Below are 23,757 nucleotides of genomic sequence, written 5' to 3' on the forward strand. Positions count from 1 at the left end.
TGTGTGGGGAAACGGACAATCTTTTCACCATTTCATGCACCCTGTGATGGGAGGAGGCCAAGTGGTGATGGGCGGAGCCAGCATAGACAAAGGCAGAAAAAGTTTGGGAACTGATTTTACTGGTGGCAGCAAGCAAATTTAAGCTGCGATGCCTGTGCTGTGCTTTTCAACAAAGGCACAGGGGTTAAGGTTTATTGTGCCTGTTCTTGATGACGGGTTCCCTTTTATATCTAATTATTAGCGTCTTTAACATTCAATGTTTGTTTCACTGTCCTATAGAACCAAAGATTGGGGATGTCTGAGTTACACTCTCACTGCAGCCTTAAAAATTGATTCATCTCAGGCTCTCTTCTGCTCTTTTCACCAAATTTTCACAAGATTCAGCAGAAGGAGCAGCGAGGCAAGTAACAAGTGCTTTGGGGAGCCTGTAATAGCCAGAGAGCCCGGAGGGGCCCTTATTACAACCCCTGAAACATTTGTGCTTTATTAACATAAAGATAACATGTCACATGTGTTACGCTACCAATATGTCTGTATTCACACTGCTGGGAACAAGAAGCATGAATGGTTAATAAAGATGTAAGCTGATGGCAGATTTCCTTTAATCCATTTAAGGAACCCGTATAACTACTACTCTTATCATGCTCTGTAGCTTGCTCAGACTGTAACATATCACGTGTTAACTGAATATCTGGTGTTTTGTATTGTTATGTATGTTTTGTAATATTTCTCCCTGTGTTTCCCATTTGTTTTTTCTCTGCAGAATTTTCTATTCACAGATGAAAGTGATAATTCTGAAATCAAGATTATAGATTTTGGTTTTGCCCGGCTGAAGCCACCTGATAACCAGCCCCTGAAAACTCCCTGCTTTACTCTGCATTACGCCGCACCAGAACTCTTAAATGCAAATGGCTATGATGAGTCATGTGATCTTTGGAGTCTGGGGGTTATTTTAGTAAGTGAAGCATTTTTAATTTTTTGAACGATAGATGGCTGCTTATATAGGAAAATTCAGCAGGCGTTGTTAATGAGTACCTTGTACTAATCTTGGACCACAAGTTGCCAGGTAGATCCAACCTTTTCTCAGTACTCCTGAATAAAATTGTAAAGTTTCATAAACTTTAAAGTTTGACATATTACTAAATATTAATCTGGGCCCCATGAGATGGCATCATTTGATAATGATGTGCTTTGACCATCTCATCTATAGAAACTTTAAGAGATTTTTTTTTTGTTTGTAAAAACGGCCCAGTAATTTCTCTTGGATAATAACTTTTACTAATAATCTTCACAGTATACAATGCTGTCGGGTCAGGTGCCTTTCCAATGTCATGAAAAGGCCATGATGTGCACCAGTGCTGAGGAAATTATGAAGAAAATTAAAGATGGGGACTTCACTTTTGAAGGAGAAGGCTGGAAAAATGTGTCCCAAGAGGCAAAGGATTTAATACAAGGTACAATTGTGACATATCTGAGCAGAAAACGTACATCTTAAAAATGAAAGTTTTTTTGTGTACGAAGCCTAACATATTTTTTTTCCCTTTTCTTAGGGCTTCTTACTGTAGATCCAAACAAAAGAATCAAGATGTCTACCCTGAGGTACAATGAATGGCTTCAGAATGGTAGTCAGTTATCTTCCAACCCACTAATGACCCCTGATATCCTGGGCTCAGCGGGAGCATCAGTGCACACTCATGTCAAAGCCACATTTCACGTAAGATTACATTTCAAGTTATGTGTTTGTAGCAGAAAAAGAGAGATCTATAACATAATTCAGTTGTAGCTATTGCCAGAATGATGAGACACATTTTTCATGCAGGCATTTTCCGTACAATGGCTTTCTATTCATTAGATTTTCTGTGTGGAAACGGTATTCACTGCAGGCGCCAATTTTTTTGGAATTGCAATGCCTATGCCCCGTCAGATCAAATTCTTTTATGTTTTTTTCTTTAATTTACCAAAAGGGAAACTGGCCGGAGCGATTTGGAACATTAAAGCACTGACAGGTTCGTATGGACCGATGATTTCATGTCCCAAATCACCCAGTATGATTCTTTACGTGGTCACATTAAAAAAAAAAAAAAAAAAAAACACATTTACCTTATCCGGAGCTCCCAGCACCTGCGCATTGGAGCATGTGAAGCCTGGGTTGCACACTCTGGCTTCACTGTGCAAACACTGTGGGGGTCATTTACGAAGGGCCCGATTCGCGGTTTCCCGACGTGTTACCCGAATATTTCCGATTTGCGCCGATTTTCCCTGTATTGCCCCGGGATTTTGGAGCACGCGATCGGATTTTGTCGCGTCGGCGCCGGCATGCACGCGGCGGAAATCGGGGGTGTGGCCGAGCGAAAACCCGACGGATTCAGAAAAACCGCCGCATTTAAAACAATAAAAGGGTCGCTTGGGACGCGCTTACCTTCACTTGGTCCGGCCCGGTGAAGTTGAGTGCGTTCAGATGCTTTTCAGCGCAGCAGTGCCACCTGGTGGACGGCGGAGGAACTACCTTGATGAATGCCGGCCGGACCCATATCCAGCGCAGAGAACGCGCCGCTGGATCGCAAACGGAACGGGTAAGTAAATCTGCCCCTGTATGTTCGGTGCATGGACAATGAAACCACTATATTGTCCCAGCTTCACTCGCCGCAATGCGAGAGGAGGCATCAGGGCGGGATGTGCAGATATGAGTCCAATGTTCCTCATCGGACTCCAGGTGAGTTCAGTCCCCTACTTAAGGACACCCAACTTAAAGATGACCCCTAGTTAAAGACTGACCCATCTGCCCACTGTGACCTCTGGTGAAGCTTTCTCAATGCTTTACTTTAGTCCCAGGCAGCAATGATCAGCTGTAAGTTGTCTGTAATGAAGCTTTATTGATAATCCTTGCTTGAATTTTAGCAAAAAATTTTGAAACTCCAATTGTCACAGGCAAAAAATTTTTTGTCTGGATCTACAATTATAAAATGCACAGATTCGACTTACATACAAAATCAACTTAAGAACAAACCTATCTTGTACTTAACCTGGGGACTGCCTGTATACAAGTTGACCCTAAACCATAGGTCCATGTGGGGGAAGCATAGTTGGGTTTACTAGCTGTGATGCTGGTCTGTCTTGCAGGCACGGTCTTGTCCATGCCATAAAGCTGCTAATCTAGTTTTTTTTTCCAGGCCTTCAACAAGTACAAGCGAGAAGGTTTCCTCCTCCAAAACGTGGACAAGGCTCCTCTGGCCAAGCGCAGGAAGATGAAAAAGACAAGCACAAGCACAGAGACCCGGAGCAGCTCCAGCGAGAGTTCTCACTCTTCCCACTCCCATGGTAAAACCTCTCCAACAAAGACTGTGCAGCCAGCAGGCCACAGCGACAGCAATAATCCTGACACTATCTTCCAGTTCACGGACTAGAGATACCAGAGAAGAGACCAAGACACAGAGGGGACTGCGCTGCAGAACGCCACTTGTAGGCTTGCAAGCAATTAGCCATTCTCTGTTTCTAAGAACCATTTGGTGCTGCAAGGGCTTATGGGAATGAGATGGACAGGGTGATCACTTTGGCATGGAAGCACTAGTGAGTAGTGCTGTGAACACCCTCCTTTCATTTCTCTCCTGCTCAGGAGTGAGGCGTTGTAAGAATTTATAAGGGCTGTTGCGGACAATCGCATATTTCGCCTTAATTAATCTGCGGCTGCTGGGAAGTCCGTAATTTATCAAAGAAAGGTTTGAGCTGCCTGCCTGGAATGAGCAGTCACCCTGGGTGGCTTTTATTTAGATATATAATACAGCAGGCCTATGCACCTTTGGCTCTCCAGCAGCGACCAGTAGCATGCTGAGACTTGTGATTCAAGGTCCCCTCCCTTAGAGAATTTTGTCTTTTGTACTGTGAAAGGCGACACAATCTTTAATCCTTTGCTCTCCGCCTATCCCAGTCCTTCATTTCAAGTAGAGCCTAAACTAATGTTTCCAGCACGTTATCCTGCTCTCCGGTTTTAATCAGTTTTTTTTACTTACCGGTATAATGATTCTTTTTAATTATTACAAGAAGACACTTGGACATGGTTCAGGTGAATCCTGCAGGCATCTACCTGTGGGGAGGAAGCTATTATTTTTTTAATTGCTTTCTTTGAGCTTTACAATTGAAAAGTGCACTCTGTTTGAGAACTGAAGCTAGTAGAAATAGCAAACCTGCGTGTTTTAAAGGGATCTAGAGTTTAAATGTTTTTAAAGTTTAGAGGGTTTTTCACTGTGAGATCCAGTTGTAGGGGTAGAGGACATAACCCCATTCTGCCTCTTTTTATACATATATCAGACTTGAAGTTTTTGTACTGTAGCGTCGGAGAATGTTGGAACTTTGGCTGTTCATCTAAATTTAACAGTGAACAGGTTGATAAGTGCCCAGCTTGTGCAACTCCTTGTTTGTCGTTCTACCTGTATGATGCTTTATGCAAAGTCCTGCTTTTTACTTCTTGGCAGAAGTACAAAAAGTACAGGCTTGGCAGAGAGCTTCCTGTACTTTTCTGTCACTCCTCGATTTGTCGTACTTGGTTGCAGCTTTTTTTTTTTTCCTCCCAAAAATGACATTTTATAGCTGGGTAACAGAGGGTCTGCCCTGCACAGATTTTGGTAATTTCAGTCCTAAATAGGTTACATTTTAGAGGGAAAAGAATAAGTTTTACATACAGAAACTTACTTTTACCCTTTTCTTTTATTCTTTATGCTGCAAGCTGCTACCTTGATACTTCAGAAGGTGCATGAGCTGACTTAGTGTATCCGGTTGTCCTATTGGAAACTTGGACCGCTGGATTCCTCTTGGGTAGTGTTAGTTGTAATGTCACAAATGAGTATATGCACCTTTTTATCTCTCTTCATTAAGGCTGCGGTCACACATTCCACTAGCGTTGTGTTTCCAGTGAAAGGCATGTGATTGCTATCCAGCACCTGGTGTCTTGCATTTAAACAATCCATGACACCGGGTGTTGGCTTGCCATCACATTCATTTCACTGAAAACGTATATGCGATCCAAAAAACATACTGGTAGGTTGATTAGATTGTAAGCCCCATTGGGGACAAGGACCAATTTGGCAAGCTCTGTGCAGCGCTGCTTAATCTGTGTGCGCTATATAAATAAAGGGATTATTATTTTGTGATCAGGACAAGCCCCGTCCCCCAAGTTCTAGCGGTGTGTTAGGAAACGCAATGCTAGGGGGCATGTGACTGTACCCTAAAGAGCATGTGACAATTGGGGAAAGCATTTAAAGGAAATCTGCCATTTGATTTGATGCATTATTAACCAAGCATACCTTGAAATGCTGTAGCTACGCTGATGCAGAAACATATCGTGTTTAATCCCAGAGCTGAGTGGTTTTGCTAAAAAAAACAATTATAGAATTATGATAATGAAGCTCTGCTTCTGTGGCTGGCTTGGTGCTTCTACTCCCACATTAAGTATGCACTTCTCCAGAGAATGATGTAATCCCTGTGTTGTGTCTGAACGTAATCACTGCACCATCCCCCAGCTGCTGTGTGATCCAGCTCTGTTTGATTAGTCCTGACTGGACAGTTCAGAAAACTGTAATGTGTTTATGACCGGCAGGCTGAATCAATCCACCTTTCAAGTCCTGAATGTTGTAATATAACAAGTGTTATATTGTTAATATATTGTTCATATATATAACAAGATATGTTTCTGCATCAGTGTAGCTACAGCATTCTCAAGTTATGTTTGATTCAAAATGCATGAAATCAAATGGTAGCTTTCCTTTAATGTCCAGTCTCTTCTACGTGAAGCCAAATAAAGTTTTGCATCACTCCCAAACAGTTATAAGATCTTTGCATTTTAGCAACATTCCAATAACAAGTTTAGACATTGAAGACCTTATTGTCGCCTTGTTCTGCCCACACAGCTGCAATTTTTAAAGGGTTTTTACTCAGCTACAATTTGTTACAGTATATCAACATGGAGAAAAGCAATATTTTCATTCACTAACCGACAGAATTTTGTGAAATTTTAGCTAGGCAAACATTAAACATAATCTACTTAACAGGGTTGTGACAGGTTGACCACCCTTGTTCATCAGCCCTGTTAGAGCTTTTAGATCATAGAATGCAGTCCCTGGATAGTGGTGGCTTCCTCTGGATAGATTGTATTTAGGCCTCTGGTCCTTCTTTGGACACCCCAGGTTATCAACATGGGAGCCATGTTATTGAGGAGAGCACAACACCTTACAGGGTAGCCAAGCTCGGCTGTAACCAGATGAGCTCTAAATCTAAAGCTCTAAATCTCTAGGATATTTTCCATTCAGCAAATGTGAATCGTGCTAAGCAGACTAGACCCACCAGCTATCCTGGTCAATGTGATGCAATGTGGTTGTAGCAGTACAGCTAAATATATCATTTTTAATCTTTTTAGTTTTATACAGCTGTGTACAGAGCCTATAGAGAAGATGAAGCTAATTATCTTGGCATAGAATAATATATTTTTATAGATCAAAATTTGTAAATGGGACAAACGATATATAATATTGATATGGAATGCATGACGTACCATTAAAATGAATGGTACCTATCGTGATCAATGGCAAATTAAAGTTTGTGTATATTACTTGCTACTACAACATATATTTGTGAAAGATCCATCCCTGAGTCTGTAAGAACTTATTCACACGACCATGTTTAGTCCAGAAACAAAGGCTGTAGAACGACTTTATTTCAAAGGGTTGGTAAATAATACAAGGATGTAATAGTCACAAAAATAGTACAGTACTTACCCTGGTAAAGTTTTTGTGTAGTTACTGAAGCCTCAAACATCCGAACACCCCTCCAACCACTGAAGTAAGAGTGCTTATGTTGGGGGGGGGGGTCATGTGCATGAGTAAGATTATTCTGTGAGTAACCACATGATGACCTATTACAATGCATGTAGTCTAGGCTGCTTTCTGCTATGGTGTGTAGGCTGTTTAGGCTGGGTGTCATTGTGTCATTGGTTATTTTTGGCCTCCAATTTTATGCAAAAGCATCATAAAAACTTCATGAACTTAAAGTTTATAAGTTGTAGAAAATGTAACAATACTATGACCCCCTAGTTTAATAATTAAGTGGGGTCTTTATAAATAAGAACACTTTTTAAATAACTTGGTCTGGCAGGCATTGTGTATATCGATGATTGGATGCTATGGGCTGTAGGTCTGATACACTTGAACCAGTTTCTGGTAGGTGCACCTTTTGTTTGGTTCACTTGCTGCCTACAGGTCACTTTATGGCTGGCTAAAGTCCCCTGGAAAGGGGTGGGGGTAGACATTTTTGAGCTGCATTAACTTGTAAAAGATTGTGCTGTTTGACGTTTATCATCCTGTTTTGGCTTCAGGATGTTATTTAATTCTACGGGTCATCAAATGGCGGCATTGCATGTGATGTTCATGTTTCAGCTCATTGGTTCTACAATTATGTACATCATCTACATGAGAAACACAGAGTTTGCATATAACATAGGGTAACTTGGTAAATACATGCCTACAATTATGTACTATCCTTGTACCCCAGTTACATCCAGAGCTGCGTTTAATAGTATGTGTGTTTGTACAGTTTTTGCACCAGCCCTTTTTCTTAGCACATGCAATACACTGCGATCTCTTTACTGAAAACCAGCAGGACTGTAAATGCAGCCATGGACGCGACTAAATGATGAGAGTTTTTTTTTTATAAGATAATGAAATCAAAGTGTTTGGAATGTGACTCGTTTTCTGTTGAGTAATCCTAAGAAATTTGTTTCCTCCTTAATGCTTACTGTCTTTAAATCTTGCGTCTTGCAGTAATAATAGTAGCATGAGCTTCATTATCCTCTGATGAATAACCCTGCATCCAGGGGTGTACACTGTGGAAAAAGGGGGTTGGTGACAGAAGATATTCTCAGTACCTGGGAATTCTTACTACTTCTAGAAATATCCCAAATAACATTTTTGAGGGTAGATCGTAATTCAAAGATCAAAAAAGGGAATTAATCAATTGAAAGAAACTTTATGTTCACAAGAATTTTATTATTTTTTTATTTTATTTGCAACCATGTGAAAAAATTATAATAAAATGTTAGTTTTCATATCAACCACTAGATGTCTTCAGAGAAGCCCCAGAGATCACGAGAACAGGGGGATCTGATGGGTTCCGGGGTACCTCCGTCGTCCCCTCTTTGCTCCCTGAGCTGAGCAGAGCAGCCGGCCTCACATGACCGGGCTGCCCCGTTCATCTCTGTGGAGCTGACTGAGATTGCCAACTTGGTTTTCAGCTGCTGTGGTTTACTAAGGATGATGAGTCTTGAGTGGTTAATGACTACATTGTGTTTGATGCTTTTGTTGGTACCATAATGTTGCTCCGTGTGAGCATACACTTTCGGTTAAGGAGTCAGTGGGGGTGATAACAAGCTTTCGTCACAGAATTCTGGAGTCATTTGTATCAGAAAAACATTTATTAAAGTTTTTAAACAGCTTTAAGGCACCAAAATTTTGCACAGTGCCCTAAACCAACAAAAGATGGTGCACAGTAAGACTTGACAGTGTACTGCTACTCCAGATTTATCGCCCAGCATCAGACAATGATCAATCAGGCGCAGCAGAAGACTGGATAGTTGTACTCTGTGCTGTACACTTTGATAAATCTCCCGCAGTACTGACTGTAAAATATGTGAATGCAGTCTTTTGCTTCCTTTAGGAGAGGCTGAATTGGGACAGGTAAATAGAGACTATTGCCCTCTGTTATCAGTTAAAAGGAGATGAAATGTAAAGTTTATTTGAAAATATGTATCTTTAATTACAAATGACTGAATACTCTTTAAAGAGAACCCGTCAGGCAAAATAACCCCCATAAACTAAATATATTTTCATTAACTGCCATTAGAAAGCATTGCCTCTATCCCTTCATTGTCCCTCTACATGCCTGTAAACCTAAGCAACGAGGTCCTAAAGCTGTATGCAAATGACCTGTGAAATGTCCAATGAAGCATTAGCATATTCAAGCTGTCCAGTTTATTCACGAGTGGGAGGCACAGCCACACCCCCAGTGCTTGAATGACAGCCTGTATAATGCTGTAAAGGCTGCTCCATGTGCTTGCTGGAGGCCACCCCTGCAGCCTGTGTGTGTATGTGAAAAATACAACAGTTCCAGGATGCAGCCATGTTATAGTAGAACATGTCAGGTCCATGTGTAGCTGATGTCTGTGTCTCTGTATATTAGGAGGATGCAGCATGTCAGCAGATGCAGCACACACACTAGCAATACTTTACTATACATTACACACAGACATGAGCAGGGGGAGGGGTAACAGGGGTGACATCACTGCCTCTCACCATGTGACCCGCCTCTTTTACATAATAAAGGCTGGGATGGAATCCTTGTGAGCTGCTCCAACAGGTAGAGGTGACAAAAATAGTGACAGAGACCTGATGACATGTGTCCTTTAAGCCCCCAAATGGTAATTTTGGGACGTTCGGTTACCGGACTGTAATCTTGTGACAGATGGACGTAATTTACGTAATATTAATTACAAGATGTTCCAATCAGGTTTTGTCCTATTTTTATAGTCCATGTTAAAGCAGCTGGCAAATGACTTCCTGAAGGAACAGGCACTGAATTATTTAAGGATAACTTTTTACTACCTCCTTAAGCTTCTTTACATTCTTGAATAGGCCCTGCTATCATTCTGAGCAATCAGTGTTATAATTTTTGGATATGGGTGGAGCTAGGCTGTCTGTTTTGGTCCATTAGCATAGTGGGCACTGAAACTACCCAGATATTATACCTTTAGCTATCTCTCGACTGTCAGATTGGTAGTCCTGGGCCAGAGCGGACTGCTCAGCAACACCTGACATCAGAGAGCTTAAAATACTGATACGGATTTCTCAGGATTGGGGGCGACTAGAGAAAAAAATCCACCTAAAGCCTTTTCCCCACAAGCAAGTTTGATGCGTCAAACTTGCATTATGAGCTTGCCCGAATGTGCAGCCCGACTCTTAGAAACTGGAACTGAACTAATATGCTGAGTTCAATTCTGGTTTCAGATCATCGGGCCAGATGTTTCAGCAAGCTCACACTGGGAGTTTAATGCAAATTTGACACATCAAAGTTGCTTGTGGGCAAGAGGCCTAAGGGCTTGTGTTTTGGATGTGTACTACTTGATTCACTGTCCCATGTACTTCTCTGGGCTCACACGTATGGTGTCCATGGTTCTGTCTATGTACCAACTGCTGAGCCACAACTTCTAGAGCCGGTCCTATTCCTAACAGTCTTTTCTCTTGGGCCGTCCTTACACGCTGGTGACACCCGGCTGCAAACAAGCCACCATGCGTCTGTTGTTTGCTGCCCAATATTGCACATGTTTGTGCGTAGACTGAAATAATATTGGAGCTATTGAAGGTGGTAAAGGATCCTCCTTAACTTGGGACTTCTTCTTTTCTTGTATTTGTCATACAAATATGATAGAAGATTTTGGGGTTGAGCATTCTAGAAGGTGTCATCTTCCCAGCTCATGCTTCCCTGCATGTGGCATATTTTTTAAATGTACCTATGGTCAGTCTGAAAATAAATAAGATGAATTCCCTTTTAAGCAGCAACTGCAAGAAGAGACTTATCACAGTACGGCCCTTAATGTTGCTAAATGACTGCATCCTATGTTCCTAGTGTAGGCTGCCCCAATTTGTAAGCATGGTTAGGTTTTCAAGAAATGGAGTCCTGGCCTGTGCTTCCTAAAAAGAAAAACATGAAATAACTACATCTTTGTCTTTTGCTTCTTATCTGGTTATATCTTGGGAACTCTGTTTCTATTATCTTCTGTCAGACATTTGCTTCACTGTATGTAAGAGATCTACACAACCAATATGAAGATAGAAAGTCCTTTTTTGTTGCTTTTCTAAAGGGAATTTATATGGGGGATATTTATTGAGAATGTAAAGATTTTTGGTAACTGATTAACAGAAAAAGAGCATTATATATATATGAGATGTTTATTCTGTATTTTACACATTTATGTCCCTTTAAGTGAAGGGATTTCGAGAATGAGTTGCATCAACTTGTAAAACCAGAGTTTTAAAGAAAAGAAAAAGTGAATAAGCCGCAGATAATGTCTGTTTTTATGATGCATGTTGACTGAAGGGATGGGAAAAGGGAAACCTGTGGTAGAATCCGATTATATTGTGCAAAGCTTTGTTTGAACAAATAAACGACACATATTAAATCATTGTCGCAATGCAAATAAAATGCTTCCAGTCTCTTACTTTAACTGTATTTTTATTGGTTTCACATTTTTCTTTGATGCTGCATTACTTGTTTTGCACTGACTTTGAGTAATTTGTTTTTGCTTTTAGAACTGCACATGGTCAGGATTTGATCAGGATTTTGCATGAGTATTTTTTAGCCAAAACTGAAAGTGGAACCTACACAGAGAAATGTTATAATGGAAAGATCTTGTTGGACCATTTCTTGTTTTGGCTTAAAAATACTGACGTAAAATCCTGACTATGTGCAGATACCCCACGCTTCCCAAAGAATTGTTGTTTTATTCGCAACCTTCTGCCTGACACATGTACTACCAGCTGAGCTTTAGCCGTGTCCTACTGTGGATGCCCCACACCCCACTGCACCCTTCTCTCATTGTAATCGCTGCGTGTAATGAAATATATGACTATATATGTACAAGGGGGAGGTCACATGGCAAATTTTGTATTGTTCATCAGTGCATCAATATGAAGTATCTGGAAGGCACACTTCAAAGACTGAATAGGGTCTCTGTAGGGGGTAGATAGCAAATAACACCTCCATAGTCTCAGCGTCTCTAAGGATCTTTCTGACAATAAGTCGGAACGTCCGACGGCCCACCCCCGAGTTCTGTCGCATGAAAGCCAGCGCTGCCGCGACACAATTCCCAGTTAACTACCTGTCAAAGCAGTGCAAATCCAGAAAACGTCAGAAAAAAACAATGAAAGTGCGGCCGTGGACCCTTAGTAACTAAGCCCCATTGTAATCCATCTAGTTCTGTGGCTAGATTATCAGGGTACAAGGTTTATATACACTTACAGTTAGCTTCTGAACATTGTACTAGTATGTGACACATAGAAAGAGTTGAGACAGATCAGAGACAATGTCATTGTGTGCAATAGGCATCTCATGGATATCAGTTTCCAGCTCTTGCTACATGTCAGCTATAGACACACACTATCAGTCCTGATGTGCCTTCCTCCCCTTCCCAAGGTAAAGACATTATCTGCCTGTAGCTTGTAGTTCTCCTCACGCTGTGTACATGCTGGCAGGAAGTCAGTGAGTGTGAATCAGTGTGAGTTCTGTCCTGGAATGCAAGGGACGGGGCTAAAGAGTAGAGAGAGAGGGAGACAAGTTCTTTGAGCCCTCACACAAGATAGCTGCTGACCCTAGATCCAGGGGCAACTGAAATTGTGTACACCAGGACTGATAGGTTGGAATTATATGTGTGAAATTCTGTATTTTTGTTAATAACAGTGAATTAGAGAATGTGTTATTTTGCTATCCTGAGTACATTTAAGAAATGTGTCTTTGTGGGAATATCCCTTTAAGGCAATGTGTCACAGCAAGGACATCGCTGCCTCGTCATGGGACTTGGGGGTGAAACTGTACAGGTTAATTTAGCCTACTCAAACTTGTGCTCCCCTTTTACTCAGGACACAAATTGAGCATAAATCACACCTCAGCACTCTAGATATTATCCACTGCCACCACTTTTTGCATTTATAATGGGAGCAATAAGTATCCCACTCTACATCCACTCTTGTTTCTCAAGCAGTCACCTTGTTACACCATTAGACATGCACGCTCAGCTCTCTAGCAGTCACACAGCTAACCACTCTACACGGCTATGAGTTCGCAGAGCATACAGGGACCAAAATTAAAGAATAGTCTTTAATACAAAAAAAAGTTTTTCAGTGCTTCTAAAAGATGTTACAACAAAAGAATTACAGAATAAAATGACACACAACACGGCAAAACAGTTATAAAAATGAAAAACACCAGATATGTTTTGAGTTGCTTTTTTCCCATTGTGTTTACAAATCTTTTTTTACTCGTCCCGACTGTCCATTGACAAAAGAGCCATTTTCTTCTGCTGGATTCCCTGCTGATAGACATAGGTGGAGACCTTAGGAAGAATGCAGAAGCAGTTTATAATTTTTTTCTGCCTTCTCTGCTCCTCACTGCACAGCTCTGAAGCGTGAGTGCATAGCGCTGTAGCAGAGCTGGCACTTCTGTCAGCTCTTTAGACCCAGCAGTTATGTGATCCCTGGGTTTGTAGGGGTTAATCAGTGCTGCTGGGTCCCACTCCTGCTCTGATCTAACATCTGTCCCCACAGAGGGTCTTTTCCCCTGTAACTGGGGCTCTTACAGATGCCCCAATTACAGATGAAAACTAGAAAGAAAAAGAAAAGTTAATGACATATAAAGTTAAAGATCAAAGAAATGGACAATGTGCCATGATACAAAAAAAAAAAACAGTAATCCTTTATTTAAACCAAGAACACATTTCATCCAACATCGGAATGATAGACAATCTAAAACCAATAAAATGTACTGCGTACATATAATACATCCCTGGTTGGTACAACCATGTAATGTGACCAACAAACACACCACCTTCACCAACGTATAAGGTATCCGAATCACCCAAAAAAGAAAATAGCCACACATTCCGTCTCCCTACCGAGACTTCGTCAGGGGTATAAGTCATTCATTTTGGGTGATTCGGATACCTTGTACGTTAGTGAAGGTCGTGTGTTCGCTGGTCACCTTACATGGTTGTACCAACCAGGGATGTATTATATGTACCCAGTACATTTTTTTATTGGTTTTAGATTGTCTATCATTCCGATGTTGGATGAAATGTGTTCTTGGTTTAAATAAAGGATTACTGTTTTTTTTTTTTTATTTAAGCCTCTCACAGTCAATTAAAAGTTGAGCAGGTCCATCTAAATATTCGTTTTGGTGATTTTCCCAAAAATTTGAAAAATGGCCCCAGATTCTGAGCCTCATAACATTCTAGTAAAATACGTGGAATCTTAAAAAACCATGCCAACATAAAGCAGAGATTTGGGAAATGTAAGTTATGAATTTATTTGGGTGCTATGACTTTTCTGCATCAAAAGTAGAGAATTTAGAACTTTGAAAATAAAGAATTTTTCAAAATTTTTCCCAAATTTAGTTTTTAGTTTTGATCAGAAAGCTCCCTTGTGCAAAATAGGTTTCCTACTTACTTCCCAGAAATCTTCCTTGTTTTATCTTGTACGTCAATACCAGAAGTGGAGCCTATGAAGCAATATACACAGCTTTGCAGTTCTTCTGTGTTCTGAATCCTGTAGAGGCCTCAGTTGCTATGTTGCTCCTTGTTTTTGTGCAGGGTGACTACATTTACCATAGGTCTAGGTGTCTGTTGTAGTGACAACCACACGGTGGCGCGGCACAGGTTTTTTTTTACGTGCAGTTCACATTTTTGCCCAGATGGTGGCGTTGTCTCTCAGACCCGCATTCAAGTCTGTAACTGCTGCAGTTTTTCCAAGAGTCCGGGAGGTGGCGGTCCTGCTCGCTGCTGTGCTGTCTGTGTCCAGCCGGCGGCGGCGGCTCAGCGCTCTCCCGGGGCCTGTGTTCGGGCCTGGCAGCTGCTGTCAGATATGGCCGCTAAGAAGGCAGGTTCCCGGCTGGAGGTGGAGATCGAACGCTGTCGCTCTGAGTGCCAGTGGGACCGGATCCATGAGCTCGTCAAGCAGCTCTCCGCCAAGCTCATCTCTAACGGTACGGGCAGTCAGGAAAGGCCGGGGACTCGAATGCGGCCTACTCCAGGGGCTGCAAGAGGCGTCCAACATGACATTGTGCTATCAGTCATGCCACTCCTTGTGTCATGTGACTGGGGTAGTGCGGGGCTACATAAGTATGTGAACCCCTCATAACCAGTACTGTGCCACCTGTACATGTATATGCCCCCATGTATACAGCACTGTGCACCTGTACATGTATATACCCTCCATATATACAGGACATGATGTATAGTCACTCCCATACACAGCACTGTGCACCTGTACATGTATATACCCTCCATATATACACGACATGATGTATAGTCACTCCCATACACAGCACTGTGCACCTGTACATGTATATACCCTCCATATATACACGACATGATGTATAGTCACTCCCATACACAGCTATGTGCACCTGTACATGTATATACCCTCCATATATACACGACATGATGTATAGTCACTCCCATACACAGCTATGTGCACCTGTACATGTATATACCCTCCATATATACAGCACTGTGCACCTATACATGTATGTACCCTCCATATATACAGGACATGATGTATAGTCACTCCCATACACAGCACTGTGCACCTGTACATGTATATACCCTCCATATACACAGGACATGATGTATAGTCACTCCCATACACAGCACTGTGCACCTGTACATGTATATACCCTCCATATATACACGACATGATGTATAGTCACTCCCATACACAGCACTGTGCACCTGTACATGTATATACCCTCCATATATACAGCACTGTGCACCTGTACATGTATATACCCTCCATATATACACGACATGATGTATAGTCACTCCCATACACAGCACTGTGCACCTGTACATGTATATACCCTCCATATACACAGGACATGATGTATAGTCACTCCCATACACAGCACTGTGCACCTGTACATGTATATACCCTCCATATATACACGACATGATGTATAGTCACTCCCATACACAGCACTGTGCACCTGTACATGTATATACCCTCCATATATACACGACATGATGTATAGTCACTCCCATACACAGCACTGTGCACCTGTACATGTATATACCCTCCATATATACACGACATGATGTATAGTCACTCCCATACACAGCACTGTGCACCTGTACATGTATATACCCTCCATATATACAGGACATGATGTATAGTCACTCCCATACACAGCACTGTGCACCTGTACATGTATATACCCTCCATATATACACGACATGATGTATAGTCACTCCCATACACAGCACTGTGCACCTGTACATGTATATACCCTCCATATATACACGACATGATGTATAGTCACTCCCATACACAGCTATGTGCACCTGTACATGTATATACCCTCCATATATACACGACATGATGTATAGTCACTCCCATACACAGCTATGTGCACCTGTACATGTATATACCCTCCATATATACAGCACTGTGCACCTATACATGTATGTACCCTCCATATATACAGGACATGATGTATAGTCACTCCCATACACAGCACTGTGCACCTGTACATGTATATACCCTCCATATACACAGGACATGATGTATAGTCACTCCCATACACAGCACTGTGCACCTGTACATGTATATACCCTCCATATATACACGACATGATGTATAGTCACTCCCATACACAGCACTGTGCACCTGTACATGTATATACCCTCCATATATACAGCACTGTGCACCTGTACATGTATATACCCTCCATATATACAGCACTGTGCACCTGTACATGTATATACCCTCCATATATACACGACATGATGTATAGTCACTCCCATACACAGCACTGTGCACCTGTACATGTATATACCCTCCATATACACAGGACATGATGTATAGTCACTCCCATACACAGCACTGTGCACCTGTACATGTATATACCCTCCATATATACACGACATGATGTATAGTCACTCCCATACACAGCACTGTGCACCTGTACATGTATATACCCTCCATATATACACGACATGATGTATAGTCACTCCCATACACAGCACTGTGCACCTGTACATGTATATACCCTCCATATATACACGACATGATGTATAGTCACTCCCATACACAGCTATGTGCACCTGTACATGTATATACCCTCCATATATACAGCACTGTGCACCTATACATGTATGTACCCTCCATATATACAGGACATGATGTATAGTCACTCCCATACACAGCACTGTGCACCTGTACATGTATATACCCTCCATATACACAGGACATGATGTATAGTCACTCCCATACACAGCACTGTGCACCTGTACATGTATATACCCTCCATATATACACGACATGATGTATAGTCACTCCCATACACAGCACTGTGCACCTGTACATGTATATACCCTCCATATATACAGCACTGTGCACCTGTACATGTATATACCCTCCATATATACACGACATGATGTATAGTCACTCCCATACACAGCACTGTGCACCTGTACATGTATATACCCTCCATATACACAGGACATGATGTATAGTCACTCCCATACACAGCACTGTGCACCTGTACATGTATATACCCTCCATATATACACGACATGATGTATAGTCACTCCCATACACAGCACTGTGCACCTGTACATGTATATACCCTCCATATATACACGACATGATGTATAGTCACTCCCATACACAGCACTGTGCACCTGTACATGTATATACCCTCCATATATACACGACATGATGTATAGTCACTCCCATACACAGCTATGTGCACCTGTACATGTATATACCCTCCATATATACACGACATGATGTATAGTCACTCCCATACACAGCTATGTGCACCTGTACATGTATATACCCTCCATATATACAGCACTGTGCACCTATACATGTATGTACCCTCCATATATACAGGACATGATGTATAGTCACTCCCATACACAGCACTGTGCACCTGTACATGTATATACCCTCCATATACACAGGACATGATGTATAGTCACTCCCATACACAGCACTGTGCACCTGTACATGTATATACCCTCCATATATACACGACATGATGTATAGTCACTCCCATACACAGCACTGTGCACCTGTACATGTATATACCCTCCATATATACAGCACTGTGCACCTGTACATGTATATACCCTCCATATATACACGACATGATGTATAGTCACTCCCATACACAGCACTGTGCACCTGTACATGTATATACCCTCCATATACACAGGACATGATGTATAGTCACTCCCATACACAGCACTGTGCACCTGTACATGTATATACCCTCCATATATACACGACATGATGTATAGTCACTCCCATACACAGCACTGTGCACCTGTACATGTATATACCCTCCATATATACACGACATGATGTATAGTCACTCCCATACACAGCACTGTGCACCTGTACATGTATATACCCTCCATATATACACGACATGATGTATAGTCACTCCCATACACAGCACTGTGCACCTGTACATGTATATACCCTCCATATATACAGGACATGATGTATAGTCACTCCCATACACAGCACTGTGCACCTGTACATGTATATACCCTCCATATATACAGCACTGTGCACCTGTACATGTATGTACCCTCCATATATACAGGACATGATGTATAGTCACTCCCATACACAGCACTGTGCACCTGTACATGCCCTCCATATATACAGGACTTGATGTATAGTCACTCCCAATATACAGCTCTGTACATGTATATACCCCCTATATACAAGACATGATATATAGTTACCCTTCATACACAACAATGTGCACCTGTACATGTATATGTCCTCCAATATATACAAGACATGATATATAGTCACCCTTCATACACAGCACTGTGCACCTGTACATGCATATTTCCCTTATATATACAGGACATGATATGTATAGTCACCACCATACATAACACTGCACCTGTACATGTATATACCCGCCTTTATACAGGACAAGGTATAGAAGGACAAAGTGCAACAATATATAATAAATGCATTGAGCTATTTTGTATGAATCTCACATCAGTAAGATCGATATACAAAGTGCAAGTGCATATTTATTTCTAGTGTGCATGTATTCACCTTCAATCTGAATACAGAGTGAAAAACTATGATTGTGAATCATAATACATAAACATGAAAACCTGCTATAAGTAAGCTATAAACACCATTCCCATTGTCTCAGATGTTACTAAATAAAGTCAAACATTACTGGCGATATCTGTGTACCATCATAGTTAGTGACAATATATACACACATAATCACTGTCGTTCAGCTGGAGAAAGGCTCACTGTTTGGAGCTGAAACATTGCTCTTGTACATGGATTAAATCCACTAAGGTATTTTTTCACTTTGACCTGTGGTGTGCTGCTTCATTTCATTACACTTGTGTATGAAGGACCTGGTGCCCGACCCTTATAGGCGAGCACCCATCTTTTACTATTATTATACTTTGAATAGTGCTGCTTGAAGACTTTCTTGGTGTGTGTATATATATACACTCACACACACAAACACGGGGCAGGGTGAAAATATAAGGTCAACTTCAGTATCATTGGATAGATTTTTTTGTTTATTTGCGAGTTATTCCAACGTCGCTTTTTTTTGTTGCTTTGTATAAATACAGAACATGATAAATAGCCCCCAGCCCCCCCCCCCCCCCCCCCAATATCCAGCACCGTGCAACTGTCATATATTCACTCCCTAAATATAGGGCAAAATTTTCACACCTCTCATATAATTTTTTGTGTGCCTGTACATTTAAACATACCTTGCGGAACCGTGTACATTTTTATGCTGTGCAACGGTTTTTGACATTTACCTATATATAAGACACAGTGCAGCGCTGCACCTATAGCAGATACTTTATACATGGCATAGTCATGCCTTTCATACCTTTTTCTGTGACCACCCTGTATATACACGCCATATATACAGGACACAACCAGCAGCATATATATATATAGTCACACCTCTAATATCCATCGCTACAACACCTATATGAAGAACATTGCAACTGTAGTATGAATGCACCTATCTGTGTACATGAGAGAATGTGTATGTCTTCTTTATATGTGTATATTTAGCTATATAACACAGTTTACCAATCTCTCTTCTGCCTTTGCAGATGACATGGCTGAGCTGCTACTTGGAGAAGCTAAACTTGAGCAGTACCTGAAGGATAACCCACTAAAGCAGGGAACAAGCCCTCGGGGGCCACGGCCAAAACTGACAGATGTCCGGAAGCACCTGACTGCAGCCTTGGACAGAGGAAACCTAAAGGTACAGAGGATGATAGCAGTTACCTTTACACCTTTAATGGAACAGCTAAGTGGGTTTAAGGATCATTGAGAAATCTATCTATTAAGGGAGATCTGGTAGCAGGTTTTTCTAATGTAGAGTAGTATAGACCTTTTTAGGGCTAATTCTTTAGTGGTCCAAAATGTTTATACATTTTAATGCACCTAATATGCAAATTTACTGAAGAGGTCACTGGGGCATGGTGTAGCCTCTTACATTCCGCCTACCAATACATCTTCAGTAGCTGCGCCCACTTGTCTGCAAAGCCCGGTTATGTGCATGTGCTCTCCACCGGCTGCGTGGTCTCGGCTCCGGAGCCGGAGCTACTGTGCATGAACAGAACTCCTCGTAGCTGCGCGCTGATGATGCATTGGTAGACGGAACGCAAGAGGGTACTGGAGGGTGGAGCAGCTGGGCCGTGTAGCTTCATCTCTGGCTACTCCTAGCCCCAGTAGCCACTTTAGTAAATTTGCATATTAGGGGCATTTATTCTAAAACATTTGGGCTATTCTACTATAAATTTGAGGAACCTGCAACCGTATCTACCTATAAAGGCCCCTGGTGGTAGATTTCCTTTAAAGTTATTATAACTTGGCAAAACAATGTCCCAAGTTAAAGAGACACATCAAAGACTCGGACTGCTGCTCCTTCACCCCATGCTTTATTCTGTTACTGCTTGTACAGAATGGCGTGATGACATCATTCCAAATCCTGGACAGGATGATGTAAACAGGAGAGTATTTTTGATATACACTGGCGCAAAGCTGTAGATGGGTTGGACAGAGTGCTTAAATAAGCAAGAGTGAAACCTTCGCTGGTAAGGACAGTGTGCCTCTCCACTGTTAAAAATAAACGACTTCTGTAAAAACAAAGATACCTGCGCTGGCTACAAAATTAAGACTAATAGGTTCAAAAAGACGCCATACCACTAATAGATCTACAATGATTCAAACATCAGTGTGCACGATGTACCAACCTGCACGTGGCTCCCCTCCCGTGTGGGAAGTTCGACTCCCTCCGTTAGTGAGGTTTTGTCCCGTAGGTCCCGTGAATCTTATGTAGAACAATAGTCTTTTCGTGAAGTGTATTTCACTTCGGATAGCGCTTCCCAGCCAAGTAGTAATCCACAAGATGCAGATCAACACACGAGCCCCGGCCGGTAGCTTCGCTGGATCTGACTAACAGAGGTACCGGTGACGTCACCCTAGGTACAGTCCGTCTAGTGGGACAAAGAGAATTTTTCCACCGACGCGTTGTCGAGAGCTCCGGCTCTCTTCCTCAGGGTTGAATTCCTGATCTCGTGTGTTGATCTGCATCTTGTGGACACGTGACACAGTGATCCGTGTCAGCAGCGCTCCAGAGCGAGAGCGCCGGCCCCGGGAGTCCTGTGTACAGCAGGGCTGCTGCTCCCTGTCCTGCTCCATCTCTACCATACTCCTTCTCGGGTAAAAATACTCCTCAAAAATGGTGAGAGGATTATTTTTACCCTTCTGGAAAAACGTTAGTGCGACCTCTGTGTGCAACCATATTGAATAGTTCCAGAAGTCACAAACAGATCCCATATACACTTAGTTTGATTGTTCCCAACTAAACTCAGGCTACTTTGTCTGTATCCTTAAAGGGGTTTTCTGGTATAGACAATTGTGTAATATAAAAGGAGATGGGGACCGCAAAAATGTAATCTATCTCAACACACACCTACAATTTTTTAACAGTAAAACGCGTTATAGCTTATGTGACCACTGGTGTCACTGTTATGTTACATGGCATACCGTACTTTATCCTTTAATGATGCTGAGTAACTTCCTGTATTATACACCAGAGCTGCACTCACTATTCAGTTGGTAGTCACTGTGTACAATTATTACATTACTTATCTTGTACTGATCTGGAGTTACAGCCTGTATCATACTCCAGAGCCGCAATCGCTCTTCTGCTGGTGGTGTTGCTGTGTACATACATTACATCATTTATACTTTACTGATCCTGAGTTGCATTCTTTATTATCATCCAGAGCTGCACTCCCTATTCTGCTGTCACAGTGTACATACATTACTGTACTGATCCTGAGTTACAACATGTATTATACTTTACAGCTGCACTCACTATTCTGCTGAAGTAGTTGCTGTGTACATTATTCTGTACTGGTCCTGAGTCCCACCCTTTATTGTACTCCAAGCTGATCAGATTTTAGCTCTCAAGCCTTTGGAATAGTAAGTGCAGCTCTGTATTAGGTCTTCACTATTTATTTGGATTGAATCCTAGTTTGTCATACTTTACTGCTGACCGTGAAATGTCGTATCATTACACTTGATCATGAAATCCTCCCAGTGAATTCTATGTGCGTTCTTGTTGTTTTCAGCCTGCTTATGGATAGACAGAATATGTAGGCTGACCTGCAGAAACTGCAGGAAATGGTGCAAGGGCTATTTAATTTATCCATTAGTTAAATCAAGCGAAATCTGGAACGGAACCTGCTCATTTTGCAGATGACTGTAGGATCTTTCCATCGGATGCCAGCAGATACTAATGACTTCAGCAAATGAGAGAATCTGTGTCAACAGCGATGTCATCTCACAAAGTGCAAAATAATGCAAAGTGTCTGCCACACAACTGGAGCATTGTACTGTACACCCAGACACAACCTGTTAGCTTCTCAGGTTCCCACCTGTTTCTTATCTTTGTACATGGCTTTGTATTAAAAAAAAAATATAGAATACGATCAGCTGTATGTTCCCTTTATCTTTTCCTTTGTTACTGTTTTAATTTGTCGGTGTGTGCGTGTTTAATGGCTATCTGCAGGAAAATGACACCAGTGGTTGTCCACCTCCATACACAAGAGTGGATAGACCAAGTATTGACTCTTTTCAGCTTCATTTAGATACTTATCACTACCAGAAAAGTAATCCATATACACTCACTGGTTGGAGTAAGTTTACATTCTGTAATATTCTTCATGGCTTTGCTAATAGTTCTGCAGGTGGAGTCTCTTCAAGCATACCATACATCACTGTGTGCATACATTACTTGCTGATAATGAGTTACATACTGAGAAAGTTCTTTCTGGATTGTAGATAATCTACTCCTTATAGGTTAATTGGCTGTATTTTGTTTACCTTTGTGACCTCTGTGTAACTTTACTGTTTCTAGCTCAACAAAGGGTTAAGACACAGTGCAGAAGAATTGCAGAGAACAATTAGTTTAATGAATCTCTGATTTGGTCGGCGGCCAGTTGTTTAATACCGTAATGACTTAGGACAGATGGGAGGCTATCGGCTTCCTCGTCTCAGTGCTTGCCGGGGGAACAAGACCCTCAGAGCACTGCTGATTTATTAATAATGACCATGCGGGGGATTAAAACACATTATACCCCATCTGTACGCAACCAGTCAAATATAAGATCAGTATCATGTGACCTTTAAAATGAGTGCCCTTTAAGTGAAATAGGTTTCCTCCTCTGTCACAATTTCCTGGACTACTTTACCTGTGTCACAAAGTTATCTATTTTCCTGCTGCCAAGTAACGTGTTGTGTATGGGACACATTGTAATGATTTCAATTTCAGCTGCTTGTAGAGCGCTTGCACAAAGTAGCCTATGGTGATTTGCATTTTAGAAGTGTTGTCTTTCCAACAGACTATGTACAT

The 23,757-nt window shown here is 41.6% G+C and overlaps 2 protein-coding genes and 1 long non-coding RNA gene across 9 annotated transcripts in view; 2 read left to right on the forward strand and 1 right to left on the reverse strand.

The window, feature by feature from the left end:
- RPS6KA5 (ribosomal protein S6 kinase A5) overlaps positions 1-7,045 on the forward strand; it is a 73,287-nt gene extending 66,242 nt beyond the window's left edge. For all 3 annotated transcript variants that reach the window (XM_072116676.1, XM_072116674.1, XM_072116675.1), the window contains 4 exons: positions 764-955; positions 1,295-1,454; positions 1,551-1,714; positions 3,171-7,045. In XM_072116676.1, the coding sequence (XP_071972777.1) occupies positions 764-955; positions 1,295-1,454; positions 1,551-1,714; positions 3,171-3,404 (750 nt within the window). In that variant the 3' untranslated portion in view covers positions 3,405-7,045. The remainder of the gene's footprint in view (positions 1-763; positions 956-1,294; positions 1,455-1,550; positions 1,715-3,170) is intronic.
- The window catches only part of LOC140070315 (uncharacterized), a 65,326-nt gene extending 50,813 nt beyond the window's left edge, over positions 1-14,513 (reverse strand). The window contains exon 1 of the long non-coding RNA XR_011848900.1: positions 14,253-14,513. This is a non-coding gene — a long non-coding RNA (uncharacterized lncRNA). The remainder of the gene's footprint in view (positions 1-14,252) is intronic.
- A 16-nt stretch (positions 14,514-14,529) lies between these two features.
- The window catches only part of TTC7B (tetratricopeptide repeat domain 7B), a 61,461-nt gene continuing 52,233 nt past the window's right edge, over positions 14,530-23,757 (forward strand). For 2 of the 5 annotated variants that reach the window (XM_072116671.1, XM_072116670.1), the window contains exons 1-2: positions 14,531-14,787; positions 19,940-20,094. In XM_072116671.1, the coding sequence (XP_071972772.1) occupies positions 14,667-14,787; positions 19,940-20,094 (276 nt within the window). In that variant the 5' untranslated portion in view covers positions 14,531-14,666. Of the gene's footprint in view, positions 14,788-19,939; positions 20,095-23,757 lie in introns of all 5 variants that reach the window. The other 3 variants (XM_072116669.1, XM_072116672.1, XM_072116673.1) reach the window with 3 other exon arrangements.

This window comes from Engystomops pustulosus, chromosome 7 (assembly GCF_040894005.1).
Source record: "Engystomops pustulosus chromosome 7, aEngPut4.maternal, whole genome shotgun sequence".
Taxonomy (NCBI): Eukaryota; Metazoa; Chordata; class Amphibia; order Anura; family Leptodactylidae; genus Engystomops; species Engystomops pustulosus.